At 39.5% G+C, this 19,682-nt stretch overlaps 1 protein-coding gene across 11 annotated transcripts in view; it reads right to left on the bottom strand.

The window, feature by feature from the left end:
- PATJ (PATJ crumbs cell polarity complex component) overlaps window positions 1–19,682 on the bottom strand; it is a 365,234-nt gene that overhangs the window by 117,213 nt on the left and 228,339 nt on the right. For all 11 annotated transcript variants that reach the window (XM_060139890.1, XM_060139887.1, XM_060139888.1 and 8 more), the window contains one exon: window positions 3,779–3,870. In XM_060139890.1, the coding sequence (XP_059995873.1) occupies window positions 3,779–3,870 (92 nt within the window). The remainder of the gene's footprint in view (window positions 1–3,778; window positions 3,871–19,682) is intronic.

The raw sequence follows: 19,682 nt of genomic DNA on the forward strand, positions 1-19,682 counted from the left end.
TCATTCTCCCAAACCTGTGGCCAGTTCCCATTTTTATCTGAATTGTCAATAAATTTGAAAAAGAGTTGCTCAGGTATAAAAGCCAAAATTTTCCGTATAATGGAAATGCACAGGGAATCACTAATTTCAACTAAGGAAGGAAATACTGCCAAAGAGAAGCACTAATCAAAGAAATACAATTTATAAAAATCAGTTTTTAAAGTAACATTATATCACACAAAGCAGTTATGCCGTTTTAAGGAAAAGTACAATTGTGTCTGTTGTACTGAGATGATTTAAGTGCTAAATTCCTGAAACTTGGTAACAAATCAATATTTAATTGTTTCAGGATTTGGTTCCAAAATAGGCAAAATTAGAGTTCTTGTAACAACAGCCTGAAAGAGGTACTTTATAGGCAGAGGCTGAAAGATGTATCTAAATGAGTAATGAACTAGACAATCAGCCTGAAGAAGCGAGGATGATGTGTTGGATAGCACCTAAAATGCACAGGTTACTACACATGAATAGGACACCAATCTACCATGATACCCTTATTGGTGATGTAAAGAGCTGATGAGCAATAAAGTATTTTCTTTTTTGATTTCCTTAAGTGCTTTAAATTCCGACCCTACTTGATATCACTTACCTCAGTAAAATCTATTATAATACATTTTATTGACATGGGCATTAATTGATGTTAATTAGATTTCTCTTTATACAGTCCTCAATTAAAGAGCGTTCTACTCCTTGTTGGAGGATCAGGTTATCATTTAAAAAAGAAGACCACGGAGAAGAAACAGAAGCAGAAGCAGCAGCAGCTCAACAACAGCAGACAGGGAAATAAAAGACATTTTAGGCAGGCTGTGTCCTTGTCTCTTATTCTAACATTTGCCAGAAATGGTTGTGTATAATGTCCGTACCTATCTCTTCCAGGGCTTAATCATTATGATGTGAATTAAAGCATTCTAAAACTGTGAATGCGCTTCACTCAAAAATTGGTCAAGATTCTGGAATGAGACAAAGTATATATGAGAAGTGGTTCTTCTTTTCACCCCTCCTCTTCCCTTCTCCCTAACTGCTTCTTTCCTTCTCTTTTACCTCTGTCCTCCCTCCCTCCCCACCTTCTTCTGCCATCAACATCATCACCAGCATCCTCATCACTATAGCAGCCACCATTGTTGAGTCCATATTGCCAGGCAATTTACATGTATAAATACATTAGACATGTATAAATACATTATAAATATAGAGATAGCTATATTATCCCCATAGTAAAGCTCAGGAAACTGACCAAGCTCACAAATCTGGGATATCACAGAGTAGGTTTCAAGGCCAGGCAGGGTGAACTGTGGTTTCTTTTTTTAATCACTAAGCCTTAGAGTTCAGTCTTGTTTTAGAAAACAAGGTAAGAGTTCTTAGTCAAATGACTAGTTCCTTCCCTATGGAAACTGAAGCATGAATTAATTAATAAAATGCTGGCACACAAATTATTAGATACATATCTACTGAATGAAACAAAAGGTTGTAAGCAGTGTGTACATGTCTCTTGATACAATTCAAGCTCATTTCCCTTTAGATAGTCTGAAAGTGGATATGATAGATTGTTCAGAATCAAGCCCACGTCATTTTTCCCCCTATAGAAGAAGATATAGAAAATATCCCTAAGTTAGATTATTTGAGAAAGTAGTAGGGAGAGGGACTAAAGTATGAGGAATTTTGTAAAATATGAGTTATATGTCTATATGCATTTTTGAATCCACAAAATAAGTCAAACTAACTTACTATGATTGTTGCCTTTGGAGAATAAATAATCTGGATTGCTCAGTAGGAGCTGAAAGGAAATTTATTCAATAAAGCTTTCTGAATGCCCACTATGGGCTAGGCACTATAATGTAATGACCATGTAAGAAAGGCTCATAATTAGATGACATATTTTGAATGTAGTTTGATCCTTCTAAATTTCTTAAAATCACTTCCAGTAAATAAGTATTCAGCAGCATCCTCAATCACGCTTACACCATTAATTTCCTGAACAAATTTTTTTCTTGATTCTGAACAATCAAAATTGAAACCACCAGACACTAAATTAATGGGAGTATATTACTATTATTAAAATTCTACTCAGCTTTCTCTTCTGTACTCTAAATAATTTCAGTTCGTTTAACCTTTCTTTCTTGAAGGAGGGGGGTTCTATTTCCCAACTACTTAATTGCATTAAATGATTTCCTTTGGATCCTACTCAATTTTCTTTTGCTCTCTTTAAAATGGGATGACGCGGCATGAGTAATAAAGGCCCCACAAATGCTGAAGAGGTAACAGTAATGTTTATCATTAATAATGTCCCTTGCAGCAGTTGCCACCATGTGCCGAGCACTGACGTGCAGACTCTACTGAGTGCTATGTAACGTCTTCTCATGCGATCCTCACACAGCTTTACACAAAGTTCTAAAGCCTAAATGGCTTTACCTCTTTACTTGGATGCACTTCTCTTGATGGACATCTTAAATTTTTGAGGGGCTGACCTTTCCTCAAGTCTGTTCATGTTTTCATCATCTAACTCTAATTTTGTAACCTCTGGCAACATCAAGGGCCAAGAAACCCCAAAAAAGAGATTGGTGTCTGACAGAGGACTTCAAGGTGAGTAAGCCAGAGGTGGTCGTCTTAATAAATACATAAAGACAGATGAGAGGAGGAAGGTTTCTCCCCCTAGAAAAAAGGGTAAAAACCCCTGGAAATCCAGAAAGTGTTACTGAGCAAGAGAAAAGGGCATCGATGTAGGATTTCTTCAGGAGCAAAGCACCAACGCCTGTGAGGCTGAAGTGATGGCGTGGAAAGGAATATTTCAATCACCTACATTAGTGCCCATATCTGGGAATAAAACTCCCCCTTAATCCCAGCCATCTCCTGGGAATGGACGGGTCTTACTAACAGGTAACTATAGAGAAGGGGGAGAAAAACAATGATCATCACCGTCATAAAGGACCAGCTAACATTTTTTCAAGCCTTTACTCCATGCTGGACACTGTGGTAAGCATTTCTAAGTTTTGAAACACCACAATGAGTGAGGTAAGTGCTTTATAGCCCCCATTTTACAGATAATAACTGAGGCCCAAAGCAAAAAGAAACAGCATGACAGTTAACATACAGGGTTAGTTACATCCCCAAGAATAATTCAGACTCATCTGTCATTTCAGTCCAATAACAGGGAATCAAGCTTCCTTCCACTGCTGGTGATGGCCACCACCAATGAGGAGTCCCAATTCTGACTCATTTAAGCCAAAAGGGCTCAGTCAGCTAGCAGATGAGGTGTGGGCAAATGTGGAGCCCCAAACGGACCACACGACTCCAGACAGCAGAGCTCACATCTCCTCTCCTCTGTATTTCTCACCAGCACTCTTAATATGAAGCTTCTAAAATTTTCCTGGGTTCTCTTTTTCCTGCATATTCTTTGATGAAGGCATTAATGATTCAGCAAAGTACCAAATGATGGTGACAGTAGGATGAGAAGCTAGAATATTCTATCATATTTATAAAGAGGATAATCAGGAAGAATTTTTTTTAAATGGAAATAAAAGTACAAGCCTCAATGACCACTTCTATCATGTGAAACGTAAGTAACAAGAACACATCACAATCGAAACGATCTATACTTTTCTTGAAGTGACAATCTCAAGAGGGAAATATATTTTTAGAATACAGTGATTTTGTTAAACAAACGAAAGATGAAATAGTCTTACACAAATGATAACATCTCAAGAGGAGATCTTAAGTTTTAGCAAACCAGATGTATCTATCCTACCTGATGAAAACAAGCTTGACCTTTGACGGGGCAGTCTTAATAATGGCAGATGCATTTTGATGACTTCTTCCATACAGGATCTGATTGTTTATCTGTGGGGTAAAAAATCAAATGCACTTGTAAAATTGTAATATATATATATTTTGTATGAAAATATATACGTATATATACAGGTATACAAGTATATGTGTATGTACTTGGAATTAAAAAATGAAGTTCATTCATTTTTAAGTAGGTAGATGTAGGACTCTTTAATGCTAAAAATCTTAACATTCTTCACAGTATAGATTCAAACACTAATTCTAAGCAGCTGCTAAAATCTCTTAAATTCTAATTTGAATGCAGTTAATAAAGAACATACAGTTTTTGACCCTTTTGCTAAACTTGACAGCAGCAGTTGAGCTAGATGCAAAAACCTTATGATAGGTATTTCATTTCCTACAGCTTTTCCAGACTCCTAAAAAATGCAGAAAACAGACCAAACTGTGGTATTCATCAGAGCTCTGGAGTGTCCATTAAATATAATTCTGTAAACGTGTCAAGGTTATTACATAGCATAAATTTTGTTACTCCAGAGGATGTAAATATTACATCCCCATTTTAAGTCAAATATTAGAGCAATTGCACTGAAACATTTTACTATACCCAATCAATGAGGCATCCACTCTTATCCAAGATGTGGTGGGATTTTTAATTTGATTGAATTCACCGAAATATGATCTAAAAACATTTATATTCTAAATTTTTTCACTCCAGATTTTCCCACTGCTAAAGTATGATGATAGTCATAATCAATCTTTTATTTTATTTCAGCCATTTGATAAGAGCTCACACAGTTTTGGCTTTTTCTCTCTTGTCTCTTCAATAAGTAATGATCTATGTCATACTGTCTCTTTTTAACTGAGGCCTTGATAATTTCTATTATTTAAGGGATAGTATAGAACACTATATAAGGAATAGTAAAAAGGAATTTATGCTTTTTGCAATTAGCATCTAATTTGTCTGTCCTTGATGTCTCTGAACTTTTGCATTTGAAGACATCTGGAAAAGGTATCATTTTTGTCATAACAGCTATAATGAGAAAGTATTTGGAAATAAACCCTTCAAAGGATGGAATGAAAATATAATATTTTTAACTGTCTAAAATGAAGCTCATCCACCACCTCAAAGTGATAAAGCTGGTACTCATATCACAGGCTACTGCAAAGACTAAACTTGAACCACTGCTTCACTATGCCTCTCATTTTATCAGCTTTTGTTCTTCACCAAGATAATCAATCTCCCAGAAATCCACTGATCTCCACACTGTCATTTCTCTGCGTCTCAGTTTCTTCTTCTTTAAAAGGAATCTAAGCACCTATTTCATAAAACTATTGTGAGAATTAAATAATGTCTTTAAAGTTTATTTACAGTAATCTTGATACCCAAATGATTTTTAATTTTTATGTGTTAAAACTACTCATTTTTCTGTTAAGATTTCTGCCTTTTTAACATGATGTATTTAAAAATGTGCCCACCCTCTGTACGGTACTATGATGATGGATACATGCCATTATACATTTGTCCAAACCTACAGAATGTACAACACCCAGAGTGAGCGCTAATGTAAACTTACGGACTTTGAGTGATTACGATGGGTCAATATAGGTTCATCAGTTGTAACGAATGCACCACTCTGGAAGGGGATGTTGGTAATGAGGGAGGCTGTGCATGTTTGGGGATAGGGGGGTCCATAGGAAATCTCTTTACCTTCCTCTCAATTTTCCTGCTCTAAAAAAAAAATCATTTTTTAAGCGCCCACCCTCTAGATAACATATTTTCTCCTAATACTTTTATGGTTTTATTTTTCTTATATTTACATCTTCTTACCTAACTTGGTTATAAGGGAAATAGTTAAAGTCATGTAGTCATTAAGAGTGATGTGAAAAAGCATACTTAATGACATAAGAAATATCAAAAATGTATTAAGTGACAAAGCCTGGCTACAACATAGTATGTCTAGCATGATCACCTTTTTTGCTAACCATAGTTTTCAATCTCTTTAACGGATAATGAACTGCAAATCAGAAAGTTTAAATCACAGTTTTAAAATGAGACGATGCATGGACTATGCTTGATCCAACGCCTGGCACTCAGGTGATTATGTGTGAATATCTTCCCCACAGTGCCTGGCCTCTGCTTTAAGAAAGTCTTTCCTAAACCACGACCTATCAAACCTTCTTGTCTTTGAATTCTATGGCACTAGGTTTAAAAAAATTCCTCTTATTCCATTTGCACCTCACCTGCATGGTAAAGTCAACCCCTGTCAGGTGGAAAGCATCCATGCAGGCATATAACATTTATTGAACAGAGCTAAACTCCTTGAGGGCAGGAACTGGTATCCTTTTCTTGGTATTCCCCACCCTTCATACACAGCTTGCATACAATGGTGCTCAGTGAGGATGCACTGAATCACAGAGCCCTGAATGGAAGTAACACTTCCATTAATCAACTGCTGGTATGCTTTCTCTGAGGTGGGCTCCAGCCTTCAAAGTGATTGAAGTTTAAAAAAAAAAAAAAGTTTTTTTGATTAGCAAAAGCTTGAACATATAGAAAATTGAACTGCTTCATGTTTATGGATATGCCTGTCTTTTAGCTGTGATGCTCCATTTTGATAGAATAGCATCCATGGCAGTATTATTCTAAGAGGAAAAAAATCATAGCCCAAATGAAGAAAGCAAGTCATTAATTTCAATTTACCTAAGAGTAAAGCTAAAGTTATAAGTCTTTCCTGGTGCTGTTTCTGAATATTCAGAGGCCCTGGCAGTAGAAAGGCGAGGCAGCTTGCTTGCTGGCAATGTTTTTTCCAGTGCCAACAACTGTGGCATTTACTGCTAAGGCAGCTGCTCCCTGCCAATGATCAGGGGCCTCTAGAGAGACTCTGCTACTCAGTGGAAAACTGGGAACAGAACAGGAAACTCAAGATAGAGTGAAACCTTATTTTACTGGATTAACTCTAAAAGGAAAAATGCAGATCTCCGGATAAAAACAATCCAAGACAAAGTCTCTTTTCTGGCTTCAGAAATGTCACATTAGCAGCCCTCTGAGTTTCAGGAGAGGAAGATCTCTTCTGTGTTTTCTTAGATCTTATTGTATACAAAACAATTTCACTATTTAAACAAAAGGTATATAGCTTCCAATGACATAAGCAGGTTTTTTATATTTCTTCATTTCTAAGGACACCCATTCCAGAGAAAATTCAGTAAGTAATTAGAAAGAATATGATGCATTTTATGCAAATTAACTTCAGACTGTCACTTTTCCTATTTCTGAGAAGGTGCTGTTTTCTGAGGGCACTATTGTTTAAACAACAGATGGAGGACATCTTCTAAGTATAGCATAGACAGAAAGAAAGCATCTTGTACCTCCTGGAAGTTTTCCAGGTTAATTCTAATTAATAATAACTACCAGCCACTGAGTGCTTTCTCCGTGCCAAACACTCTGCAAAGCTCTTGACGCACAGGATCTCAGTTAAATCTCAGAATAACCAGGTGTTATGTACTTTCACCAGATTATGAAACTGGTACTCCAAGACCTTGAGTAATATGCCCAAGGTGATTTAGCTATTAGTTGAAAACCCTGTTTTCCTAAGGCACACCTAGAGGTATTATCATCCGTATGGTGCACATAAAAATCAGCGGATTTCGGGCTTCCCTGGTGGCGCAGTGGTTGAGAGTCCGCCTGCCGATGCAGGGGACACGGGTTCGTGCCCCGGTCCGGGAAGATCCCACATGCCGCGGAGCCACTGGGCCCGTGAGCCATGGCCGCTCAGCCTGCGTGTTCGGAGCCTGTGCTACGCAACGGGAGAGGCCACAACAGCGAGAGGCCCGCGTATCACAAAAAAAAAAAAAAAATCAGCTGATTTCTAAAGTCATCTTTGTAAAGGTGTCTATTAAATAAACTCTGAGCTGAACACCTACCATCTTAGGTCCTGGAATTTTGAGATACACAAGTCAGAATCAAGCATTTTACCACAATGCATAGAGGCAAGACCTGATAGGCTTTTGAAATCCCTAATGCAGTATGCAGTTCTGTAAGACTGCACCTTTCCTTTTGAGCAAACAAGCTACACCCTGAACAGTAATATACACTTATTTCACTTTTTCTTCATTATACAAATAGACAAAGATTGACTAACTTTTAAGTTTTTTTCTGACACAAGCCAAAGGAAAACAGTTAAAATATTTCATCCTTTCAGAATATGTGATCACTCAGATTATCTAGAGATTGGAAAACACATTATTATTTTCCATATACTTCCAGTAAACTGAGAAGTAGAGAAACTAAGTGCTTACCCAAAGTTTCTCCTTTCAAAGGCAACTCAATGATATACAGAAAAAACAATAAATTATTTAGATATATCCTTATCTTTGATACTATCTAATAATTGCAAGAAGAACTATCCTTAGTCCTGACTTGTTATTCCAACTCCCCCCAAATAGTCTATTTATTATCTTAAAATCTGAGATGTACAACTCTTCCATTAAAGGGTAACCATATATTCTAAGTCTGGGACAGTCCAGTTTATGCACGTTGTTCCCATTATTTATAATGCTCCCTCTCAAAAGTAACCAAGTTTGGGTGATAAATAATATCTTTTCCCACGTTCACCCAGCCATGACTATGGGAGGTGTATTTTATGATACTCCATCTTGATTTCCATATTACTAAATGAGAAAAGATGTAGTAGAGACTTTGGGGATTGTTGCTAGCACACAACCACTTCCTTTACCAGGGATGGTCCTTCCAACCTTCCCATCACAAACGCCATCCATAATGGTTGACAGCCAAGTTAGTATTGTTTGTCGTGCCACTCCAGGCTGAAGCTGGAGCACATATGACACAGACTGGGACCATCAAGATTCTCTCTTTTTTGGGGGTTTAAAGGAGCTTTATATACTTTATATACTTTCTGTATGAAGGAGCTTTTTATACTCTTGATCTACAATTCTGGTTTTCTTATCTGTGTTTGGCTTCCTCTTCTGATTACTGACAAAAAAAGGCCTTTCTGAGATCCTCCACAAGGTCAGTAACTTCTATCTCAGCTCTATGATCTCTGGTCCCGAGTGACACTAATATTTTATCATGGGTAAGTTAGCTCATCTTTTCCTAAGTTCTGAATTTCCAACTGAATGAAATGTCATTCAGGAGCAACTTATAGCAGTTCTACATACTGAAGACAATAGCTCCAAATAAGAAACATCTGTATTTGGAAAACTTACGTCATATTACAATGGGTTTTCATTTTGATCCATATTTCCCCTCAGGGGTTGGTTTCTGCTACTCAGGGCAGGGGGGGGCAACAAAAAACAAAAAACACTGATTTGAGGTAAACCCTCTATATTCAGGTACAGAGATGGAATATTTAATTGCAATATTTTATAGTTTGTAGAAGAAGTAGAATTAGGTTAATCCAGCAACGATTCAGCAAAAGTAAACAGATATAAATCCTTTTGTTATACTACATAAACTTTCACTTTAGAAGTCCTTAATGAGATTTGTTTCAATAAAATTAATTATTCAAAAATATCATGAAGAGGTAGCTTTTCAACTATTCTTAATTTTCCATAGTTTAAACTGAACATGAATATAAATTTATGCTGGAGAGCAGCTCAATTAAATCTACTCAAAAATGTACCAAATTGGAAGTAAAAGTTAATTAATTTAAGCTTAGATTAGAAATATTAATTCTACAAAAATTAAAATTTAGTTCAAGTAACAGATTTGCCTGAGGTTTGAATATGTTAAATTATGCTCAAAAACACACCCTTGGCCCATGCTTTTATTAAATAGGATGATTTATTATGAACAGTAATAAATTATTATAAAAAAATTGAGTTAGAATTCAGGTAACTGAAATTGCTGATGAAATCTGAGAGTCCTCCCTAATTCACTTGTAAATATATTCTAAACTTTACATTTCAAGACATTAGAATCTACAGGTTAACGTTTTTCTTAAATTAACTCTCACTGACTACAACACACATGTAGAGAAAAAAAAAAACAAATCATAAGTTTTATAACTTGATGGATCTTCTTACACTTTATTTTTTAATCTAAAAATTCCAAGGACTTCCCTGGTGGTGCAGTGGTTAAGAATCCTCCTGCCAATGCAGGGGACGTGGGTTTGAGCCCTGGTCCAGGAAGATCCCACATGCCATGGAGCAACCAAGCCCGTGTGCCACAACTACTGAGCCTGCGGCCCACAACTACTGAGCCCACGTGCCTAGAGCCCATGCTTCGCAACAAGAGAAGCCACCACAATGAGAAGACACCACAATGAGAAGCCTGCACACCTCAACAAAGAGTAGCCCCCACTCACTGCAACTAGAGAAAGCCCACGAGCAGCAACAAAGACCCAATGCAACCAAAAAAAACACACATCTAATTACAATTCGACTTCTAAGAATTTATCCTAAAAAGATTAAAAATCAAGGTGTGGGCTTCCCTGGTGGCACAGTGGTTGAGAGTCTGCCTGCCGATGCAGGGGACACAGGTTCGTGCCTCGGTCTGGGAAGATCCCACACGTCACGGAGCGGCTGGGCCCATGAACCATGGCCGCTGAGCCTGTGCGTCCGGGGCCTATGCTCCACAGTGGGAGAGGTCACAACAGTGACAGGGCAGCGTACCGCAAAAAAAAAAAGAAAGAAAGAAATCAAGGTGTCAAAATGTCTATCGTGGCTATAACTTATAATGGAAAAAAATAGAAAAAACTATACATTTATCAACAAAAGGTTTATTATAGTTGTCTTAATACATCAATAAATGGAAAACTGTGCTATTAAAAGGTGAAGGAGGGCTTCCCTGGTAGCGCAGTGGTTGACCGTCTGCCTGCCGATGCAGGGGACATGAGTTCGTGCCCCGGTCCAGGAGGGTCCCACATGCCGTGGAGCGGCTGGGCCTGTGAGCCATGGCCACTGAGCCTGCGCGTCCAGAGCCTGTGCTCCACAATGGGAGAGGCCACAACAGTGAGAGGCCCGCGTACCGCAAAAAAAAAAAAAAGGTGAAGGAGGATGATACAGATCTAAATCCATTGTCATAAAAAGCTAACATTACTGAGTGCAAAAAGTAAGTGACAAAATACCATGTAATCTATTTTTCACATTGTTTTCATTTACGTAAAAGCTTCTGAGGCTAAAGAAAGCTCTATGAGTATCTCTACTAAATATCAACAATGATGGTATCTTTGGTGGGATTTAAGGTGATTTCCATTTTGTTTTTTTTATATTGATATTTTATAACTACTTTGTAACAATACCATTTATAAATGCTCACAACATACAAGGCATATACACTACACACAAACATACATATATGCCTTAAATACATTATTTCACACAAATCAGTAGAGGAATGCATTATTACCTCATTATACAGATGGAGAAACTGGGGATTAATGAGTTTAAGGAATTTGACCAATATATTTACAGCCAGTATTTATAACCAAATCTGTTTAAGTCCAAAAGCCTGTCCTATTAATAATTAGAAACCATTATTAAGGATATGGGGATGTAGGGGGAAAGCCATAGGGTAAGTAACTTATTTTTGATCCTATGCAATTTTAAATCCAATTAACAGGGCTTCACAAAATAGAATCTCCAGACCAAGAAATACTCCAGTAAAAGTATAATAGCTATGTGTTATATCTATCAATTTATTCACTTATTCAGCAGTCATTGTGCAACTGATGAGGAAACAGGAATTTTCATTACCATCATCACCACAGCTGCCATGTACTGAGCACCAACTATGTTCCAGATACCCATTCTCTGAAAGTCACTTTACTAGTATTATTTTTATTTAGTCAGATTTGGCTCCTGCACTCAAGCACCTGGAACTCTAATAAAGTGACATAGTCTTGGAAACAAATAACTGCATTGCTGTATGATGGATGTAGGCATAAAGCAAGACGTGATCATCCCTTCTTGGAGATGGGTGGGTGGGTCTAGAGGAATAGACAGAAGCTTAGCAGGCACAGAGTTAACTGAGTGGCAGGAAGGGCACTGGCACTGGGGAAAAGTTATTTTCATATATGAAAAGATATGTACAGAGCAACAGCCAGCTCTACCCACCACCAGTCCCTCCCATCAAGAAACTTGTACAAGGGCTTCCCTGGTGGCGCAGTGGTTGAGAGTCCGCCTGCCGATGCAAGGGACACGGGTTCGTGCCCCAGTCCAGGAAGATCCCACACGCCATGGAGCGGCTGGGCCCGTGAGCCATGGCTGCTGAGCCTGTGCATCCGGAGCTTGTGCTCTGCAACAGGAGAGGCCAAACAGTGAGAGGCCCGGGTGCCGCAAAAAAAAAAGAAACTTGTACAAGACTCTTAGATAGCCTCATCCACCAGAGGTCAGACAGCAGAAGCAAGAAGAACTACAATCCTGCAGCCCATGGAACGAAAACCACATTCACAGAAGGATAGACAAGATGACAAGGCAGAGGGCTATGTACCAGATGAAGGAAAAAGATAAAATCCCAGAAAAACAACTAAATGAGGTGGAGATAGGCAACCTTCCAGAAAAAGAATTCAGAATAACGACAGTGAAGATGATCCAGGACCTCGGAAAAAGAATGGAGACAAACAGCAAGAAGATGCAAGAGGGCTTCCCTGGTGGCACAGTGGTTGAGAACCTGCCTGCCAATGCAGGGAACACGGATTTGGGCCTGGTCTGTGAGGATCCCTCATGCCACGAAGCAACTAGGCCCATGAGTCACAACTACTGAGCCTGTGTGTCTGGAGCTTGTGCTCCACAACAAGAGAGGCCGCGACAGTGAGAGGCCCGCACACCGCAATGAAGAGTGGCCCCCGCTTGCCACAACTAGAGAAAGCCCTCAAAGAGAAACGAAGACCCAACACAGCCAAAAATAAATAAATAAATAAATTTAAAAAAAGAAGATGCAAGAAATGTTTAAAAAAGACCTAGAAGAATTAAAGAACAAACAAACAGAGATGAACAATACAATAACTGAAATGAAAACTACCCTAGAGGAATCAATAGCAGAATAACTGAGGCAGAAGGATGGATAAATGACCTAGAAGACAGAACGGTGGAATTCACTGCTGCGGAACAGAATAAAGAAAAAAGAATGAAAAGAAATGAAGACAGCCGAAGAGAGCTCTCAGACAACATTAAATGCAACAACATTTGCAATATAGTGGTCGCAGAAGGAGAAGAGAGAGAAAGGACCCAGGTAAACATTGGAAGAGATTATAGTTGAAAACCTCCCTAACATGGGAAAGGAAATAGCCACCCAAGTCCAGGAAGCGCAGAGAGTCCCATACAGGATAAACCCAAGGAGAAACAGGCCAAGACACAGAGTAATCAAATTGGCAAAAATTAAAAACAAAGAAAAATAATTGAAAGCAGTAAGGAAAAAATGACAAGTAACATACAAGGGAACTCTCATAAGGTTAACAGCTGATTTCTCAGCTGAAACTCTACAAGCCAGAAGGGAGTGGCATGACATATTTAAAGTGATGAAAGGGAAGAACCTGCAACCAAGATTACTCTACCCAGCAAAGATCTCATCCAGATTCGATGGAGAAATCAAAAGCTTTACAGACAGGCAAAAGCTAAAAGAATTCAGCACCACCAAACAGCTCTACAACAAATGCTAAAGGAACTTCTCTAAGTGGGAAACACAACAGAAGAAAAGGACCTACAAAAACAAACTCAAAACAACTAAGAAAATGGTAACAGGAACATACATATTGATAATTACTTTAAATGTGAATGGATTAAATGCTCCAACCAAAAGACACAGACTCACTGAATGGATACAAAAACAAGACCCATATATATGCTGTCTACAGGAGACCCACTTCAGACCCAGGGACACATGCACACTGAAAGTGAGGGGATGGAAAAAGATATTCCATTCAAATGGAAATCAAAAGAAAGCTGGAGTAGCAATATCATATCAGATAAAATAGACTTTAAAATAAAGAATGTTACAAGAGACAAGGAAGGACACTACATAATGATCCAGGGATCGATCCAAGAAGAAGATATAACAATTATAAATATAAAAGCACCCAACATAGGAGAACCTCAATACATAAGGCAGCTGCTAACAGCTATAAAAGAGGATATCGACAATAACACAATGATATTGGGGGACTTTAACACCTCACTCACATCAATGGACAGACCATCCAAACAGAAAATTCCTAAGGAAACAGAAGCTTTAAATGACACAATAGACCAGATAGATTTAATTGATATTTATAGGACATTCCATCCCAAAACAGCAGATTACACTTTCTTCTCAAGTGCGCACAGAACATTCTCCAGGATAGATCACATCTTGGGTCACAAATCAAGCCTCAGTAAATTTAAGAAAACTGAAATCATATCAAGCATCTTTTCTGATCGCAACGCTATGAGATTAGAAATCAACCACAGGGGAAAAAAAGTAAAAAACACATACACATGGAGGCTAAACAATACGTTACTAATAACCAAGAGATCACGGAAGAAATCAAAGAGGAAATCAAAAAATACCTAGAGGCAAATGACAATGAAAATATGGTTATCCAAAACCTATGGGATGCAGCCAAAGCAGTTCTAAGAGGGAAGTTTATAGCTATACAAGCCTACCTCAAGAAACAAGAAAAATCCCAAATAAACAATCTAACCTTACACCTAAAAGAGCTAGAGAAAGAAGAACAAACAAAAACCTAAGTTAGCAGAAGGAAAGAAATCATAAAGATCAGAGCACAAAACAATGAAATAGAAACAAAGAAAACATAGCAAAGATCAATAAAAGTAAAAGCTGGTTCTTTGAGAAGATAAAATTGATAAACCATTAGCCACATTTATCAAGAAAAAGAGGGAGAGGACTCAAATCAATAAAATTAGAAATGAAAAAGGAGAAGTTACAAGAGACACTGCAGAAATACAAAGCATCCTAAGACTACTACAAGCAACTCTATGCCAATAAAATAGACACAACCTGGAAGAAATGGACAAATTCTTAGAAAGGTATAACCTTCCAAGACTGAACCAGGAAAAAATGGAAAATATGAACAGAACAATAACAAGTAATGAAATTGAAACTATGATTAAAAATCTTCCAGCAGAGACTTCCGGGAAGATGGCGGAAGAGTAAGACGCGGAGATCACCTTCCTCCCCACAGATACACCAGAAATACATCTACGCGTGGAACAACTCCTACAGAGCACCTACTGAACGCTGGCAGAAGACCTCAGACCTCCCAAAAGGCAAGGAACCCCCCACGTACCTGGTTAGGGCAAAAGAAAAAAATAAACAGAGACAAAAGGATAGGGACGGGTCCTGCACCAGCGGGAGGCAGCTGTGAAGGAGGAAAAGTGTCCACACACTAGGAAGCCCCTTCGCGGGCCGAGATTGCGGGTGGCGGAGTGGGGGAGCTTCGGGGCCGCGGAGGAGAGCACAGCAACAGGGGTGCGGAGGGCAAAGCGGTGAGATTCCAGCGCAGAGGATCGGGCCGACCAGCACTCACCAGCCGAGAGGCTTGTCTGCTCGCCCACCGGGGCGGGCGGGGCTGGGAGCTGAGGCTCCGGCTTCTGTCGGAGCGCCGGGAGAGGACTAAGGTTGGCAGCGAGAACACAGCCTGCAGGACGTTAGTGCACCGCGGCTAGCCGGGAGGGAGGGAGGGAGGGAGTCCGGGGAAAAGTCTGGACCTGCCGAAGAGGCAAGAGACTTTTTCTTCCCTCTTTGTTTCCTGGTGCGTGAGGAGAGGGGATTAAGAGCGCTGCTTAAAGCAGCTCCAGAGACGGGTGCGAGCTGCGGCTAAAAGCGCGGACCCCAGAGACAGGCATAAGACGCTAAGGCTGCTGCTGCCGCCACCAAGAAGCCTGTGTGCGAACACAGGTCACTATCCACACCCCCTTCCGGGGAGCCTGTGCAGCCCGCCACTGCCAGGGTCCCGGGATCCAGGGACAACTCCCCCGGGAGAATGCACGGCGCGCCTCAGGCTAGCAACATCACGCCTGCCTCTGCCGCTGCAGGCCCGCCCCGCACTCCGTGACCCTCCCTACCCGCCCCCCCCCCCCCCCCCCCCCCGGGCATGAGTGAGCCAGAGCCTCCGCATCAGCGGTCCTTTAACCCCGTCCTGTCTGAGCAAAGAACAGACGCCCTCCAGCGACCTACACGCACAGGCAGGGCCAAATCCAAAGCTGAGCCCCTGGGAGCTGTGAGAACAAAGAAGAGAAAGGGAAATCTCTCCCAGCAGCCTCAGAAGCAGCCGATTAAAGCTCCATAATCAACTTGATGTACCTGCAGCTCTGAAACACCTGAATAGACAACGGATCATCCCAAATTAAGAAGCGGTGTGGATGAAAGGCTCTTGGTGCTGCAGCCAGGAGTTAGTGCTGTGCCTCTGAGGTGGGAGAGGCAACTTCAGGACACTGGTCCACAAGAGGCCTCCCAGCTGCACATAATATCAAACGGCGAAAATCTCCCAGAGATCTCCATCTCAGCTCCAGCGCTCAGCTTCACTCAACGACCAGCAAGCTACAGTGCTGGACATCCTATGCCAAACAACTAGCAAGACAGGAACACAACCCCACCCATTAGCAGAGAGGCTGCCCAAAATCATAATAAGTCCACATACACCCCAAAACACACCACCAGACGTGGACCTGCCCACCAGAAAGACAAGATCCAGCCTCATCCACCAGAACACAGGCACTAGTCCCCTCCACCAGGAAGCCTACACAACCCACTGAACCAACCTTAGCCACTGGGGACAGACACAAAAAACAACAGGAACTACGAACCTTCAGCCTGCAAAAAGGAGACCCCAAACACAGTAAGATAAGCAAAACGAAAAGACAGAAAAACACACAGCAGATGAAGGAGCAAGATAAAAACCCACCAGACCTAACAAATGAAGAGGAAATAGGCAGTCTACCTGAAAAAGAATGCAGAATAATGATAGTAAAGATGATCCAAAATCTTGGAAACAGAATAGACAAAATGCAAGAAACAGTTAACAAGGACCTAGAAGAACTAAAGATGCAACAAACAATGATGAACAACACAATAAATGAAATGAAAATACTCTAGATGGGATCAATAGCAGAATAACTGAGGCAGAAGAACGGATAAGTGACCTGGAAGATAAAATAGTGGAAATAACTACTGCAGAGCAGAATAAAGAAAAAAGAATGAAAAGAACTGAGGACAGTCTCAGAGACCTCTGGGACAACATTAAACGCACGAACATTCGAATTATAGGGGTTCCAGAAGAAGAAGAGAAAAAGAAAGGGACTGAGAAAATATTTGAAGAGATTATCATTGAAAACTTCCCTAATATGGGAAAGGAGATAGTTCATCAAGTCCAGGAAGCACAGAGAGTCCCATACAGGATAAATCCAAGGAGAAATACGCCAAGACACATATTAATCAAACTGTCAAAAATTAAATACAAAGAAAACATATTAAAAGCAGCAAGGGAAAAACAACAAATAACACACAAGGGAATCCCCATAAGGTTAACAGCTGATCTTTCAGCAGAAACTCTGCAAGCCAGAAGGAACTGGCAGGACACATTGAAAGTGTTGAAGGAGAAAAACGTGCAACCAAGATTACTCTACCCAGCAAGGATCTCATTCAGATTTGATGGAGAAATTAAAACCTTTACAGACAAGCAAAAGCTGAGAGAGTTCAGCACCACCAAACCAGCTCTACAACAACTGCTAAAGGAACTTCTCTAGGCAAGAAACACAAAAGAAGGAAAAGACCTACAGTAACGAACCCCAAACAATTAAGAAAATGGGAATGGGAACACACATATCGATAATTACCTTAAATGTAAATGGACTAAATGCTCCCACCAAAAGACACAGATTGGCTGAATGGATACAAAAACAAGACCCATATATTTGCTGTCTACAAGAGACCCACTTCAGACCTAGAGACACATACAGACTGAAAGTAAGGGGATGGAAAAAGGTATTTCATGCAAATGGAAACCAAAAGAAAGCTGGAGTAGCAATTCTCATATCAGACAAAATAGACTTTAAAATAAAGACTATTAGAAGAGACAAAGAAGGACACTACATAATGATCAAGGGATCGATCCAAGAGGAAGATATAACAATTGTAAATATTTATGCACCCAACATAGGAGCACCTCAATACATAAGGCAAATACTGACAGCTATAAAAGGGGAAATCGACAGTAACACATTCATAGTAGGGGACTTTAACACCCCACTTTCACCAATGGACAGATCATCCAAAATGAAAATAAATAAGGAAACACAAGCTTTAAATGATACATTAAACAAGATGGACTTAATTGATATTTATAGGACATTCCATCCAAAAACAACAGAATACATATTTTTCTCAAGTGCTCATGGAACATTCTCCAGGATAGATCATATCTTGGGTCACAAATCAAAGCTTGGTAAATTTAAGAAAATTGAAATTGTATCAAGTATCTTTTCTGACCACAATGCCATGAGACTAGATATCAATTACAGGAAAAGATCTGTAAAAAATACAAACACATGGCGGCTAAACAATACACTACTTAATAATGAAGTGATCACTGAAGAAATCAAAGAGGAAATCAAAAAACACCTAGAAACAAATGACAATGGAGACACGACGACTCAAAATCTATGGGATGCAGCAAAAGCAGTTCTAAGGGGGAAGTTTATAGCAATACAATCCTACCTTAAGAAACAGGAAACATCTCGAATAAACAACCTAACCTTGCACCTAAAGCAATTAGAGAAAGAAGAACAAAAAAACCCCAAAGTTAGCAGAAGGAAAGAAATCATAAAAATCAGATCAGAAATAAATGAAAAAGAAATGAAGGAAACGATAGCAAAGATAAATAAAACTAAAAGCTGGTTCTTTGAAAGGATAAACAAAATTGATAAACCATTAGCCAGACTCATCAAGAAAAAAAGGGAGAAGACTGAAATCAATAGAATTAGAAATGGAAAAGGAGAAGTAACAACTGACACTGCAGAAATACAAAAGATCATGAGAGATTACTACAAGCAACTCTATGCCAATAAAATGGACAACCTGGAAGAAATGGACAAATTCTTAGAAAGGCACAACCTGCCAAGACTGAATCAGGAAGAAATAGAAAATATGAACAGACCAATCACAAGCACTGAAATTGAAACTGTGATTAAAAAGCTTCCAACAAGCAAAAGCCCAGGACCAGATGGCTTCACAGGCGAATTCTATCAAACATTTAGAGAAGAGCTATCACCCATCCTTCTCAAACTCTTCCAAAATATAGCAGAGGGAGGAACACTCCCCAACTCATTCTACGAGGCCACCATCACCCTGATACCAAAACCAGACAAGGATGTCACAAAGAAAGAAAACTACAGGCCGAGATCACTGATGAACATAGATGCAAAAATCCTCAACAAAATACTAGCAAACAGAAACCAACAGCACATTAAACGGATCATACACCATGATCAAGTGGGGTTTATTCCAGGAATGCAAGGATTCTTCAATATACGCAAATCAATCAATGTGATAAACCATATTAACAAATTGAAGGAGAAAAACCATATGATCATCTCAATAGATGCAGAGAAAGCTTTTGACAAAATTCAACACCCATTTATGATAAAACCCTGCAGAAAGTAGGCATAGAGGGAACTTTCTTCAACATAATAAAGGCCATATATGACAAACCCACAGCCAACATCGTCCTCAATGGTGAAAAACTGAAAGCATTTCCACTAAGATCAGGAACAAGACAAGGTTGCCCACTCTCACCACTCTTATTCAACATACTTTTGGAAGTTTTAGCCACAGCAATCAGAGAAGAAAAGGAAATAAAAGGAATCCAAATCGGAAAAGAAGAAGTAAAGCTGTCACTCTTTGCAGATGACAT

Source organism: Lagenorhynchus albirostris, chromosome 2 (assembly GCF_949774975.1).
Source record: "Lagenorhynchus albirostris chromosome 2, mLagAlb1.1, whole genome shotgun sequence".
In the NCBI taxonomy this organism is placed as follows: Eukaryota; Metazoa; Chordata; class Mammalia; order Artiodactyla; family Delphinidae; genus Lagenorhynchus; species Lagenorhynchus albirostris.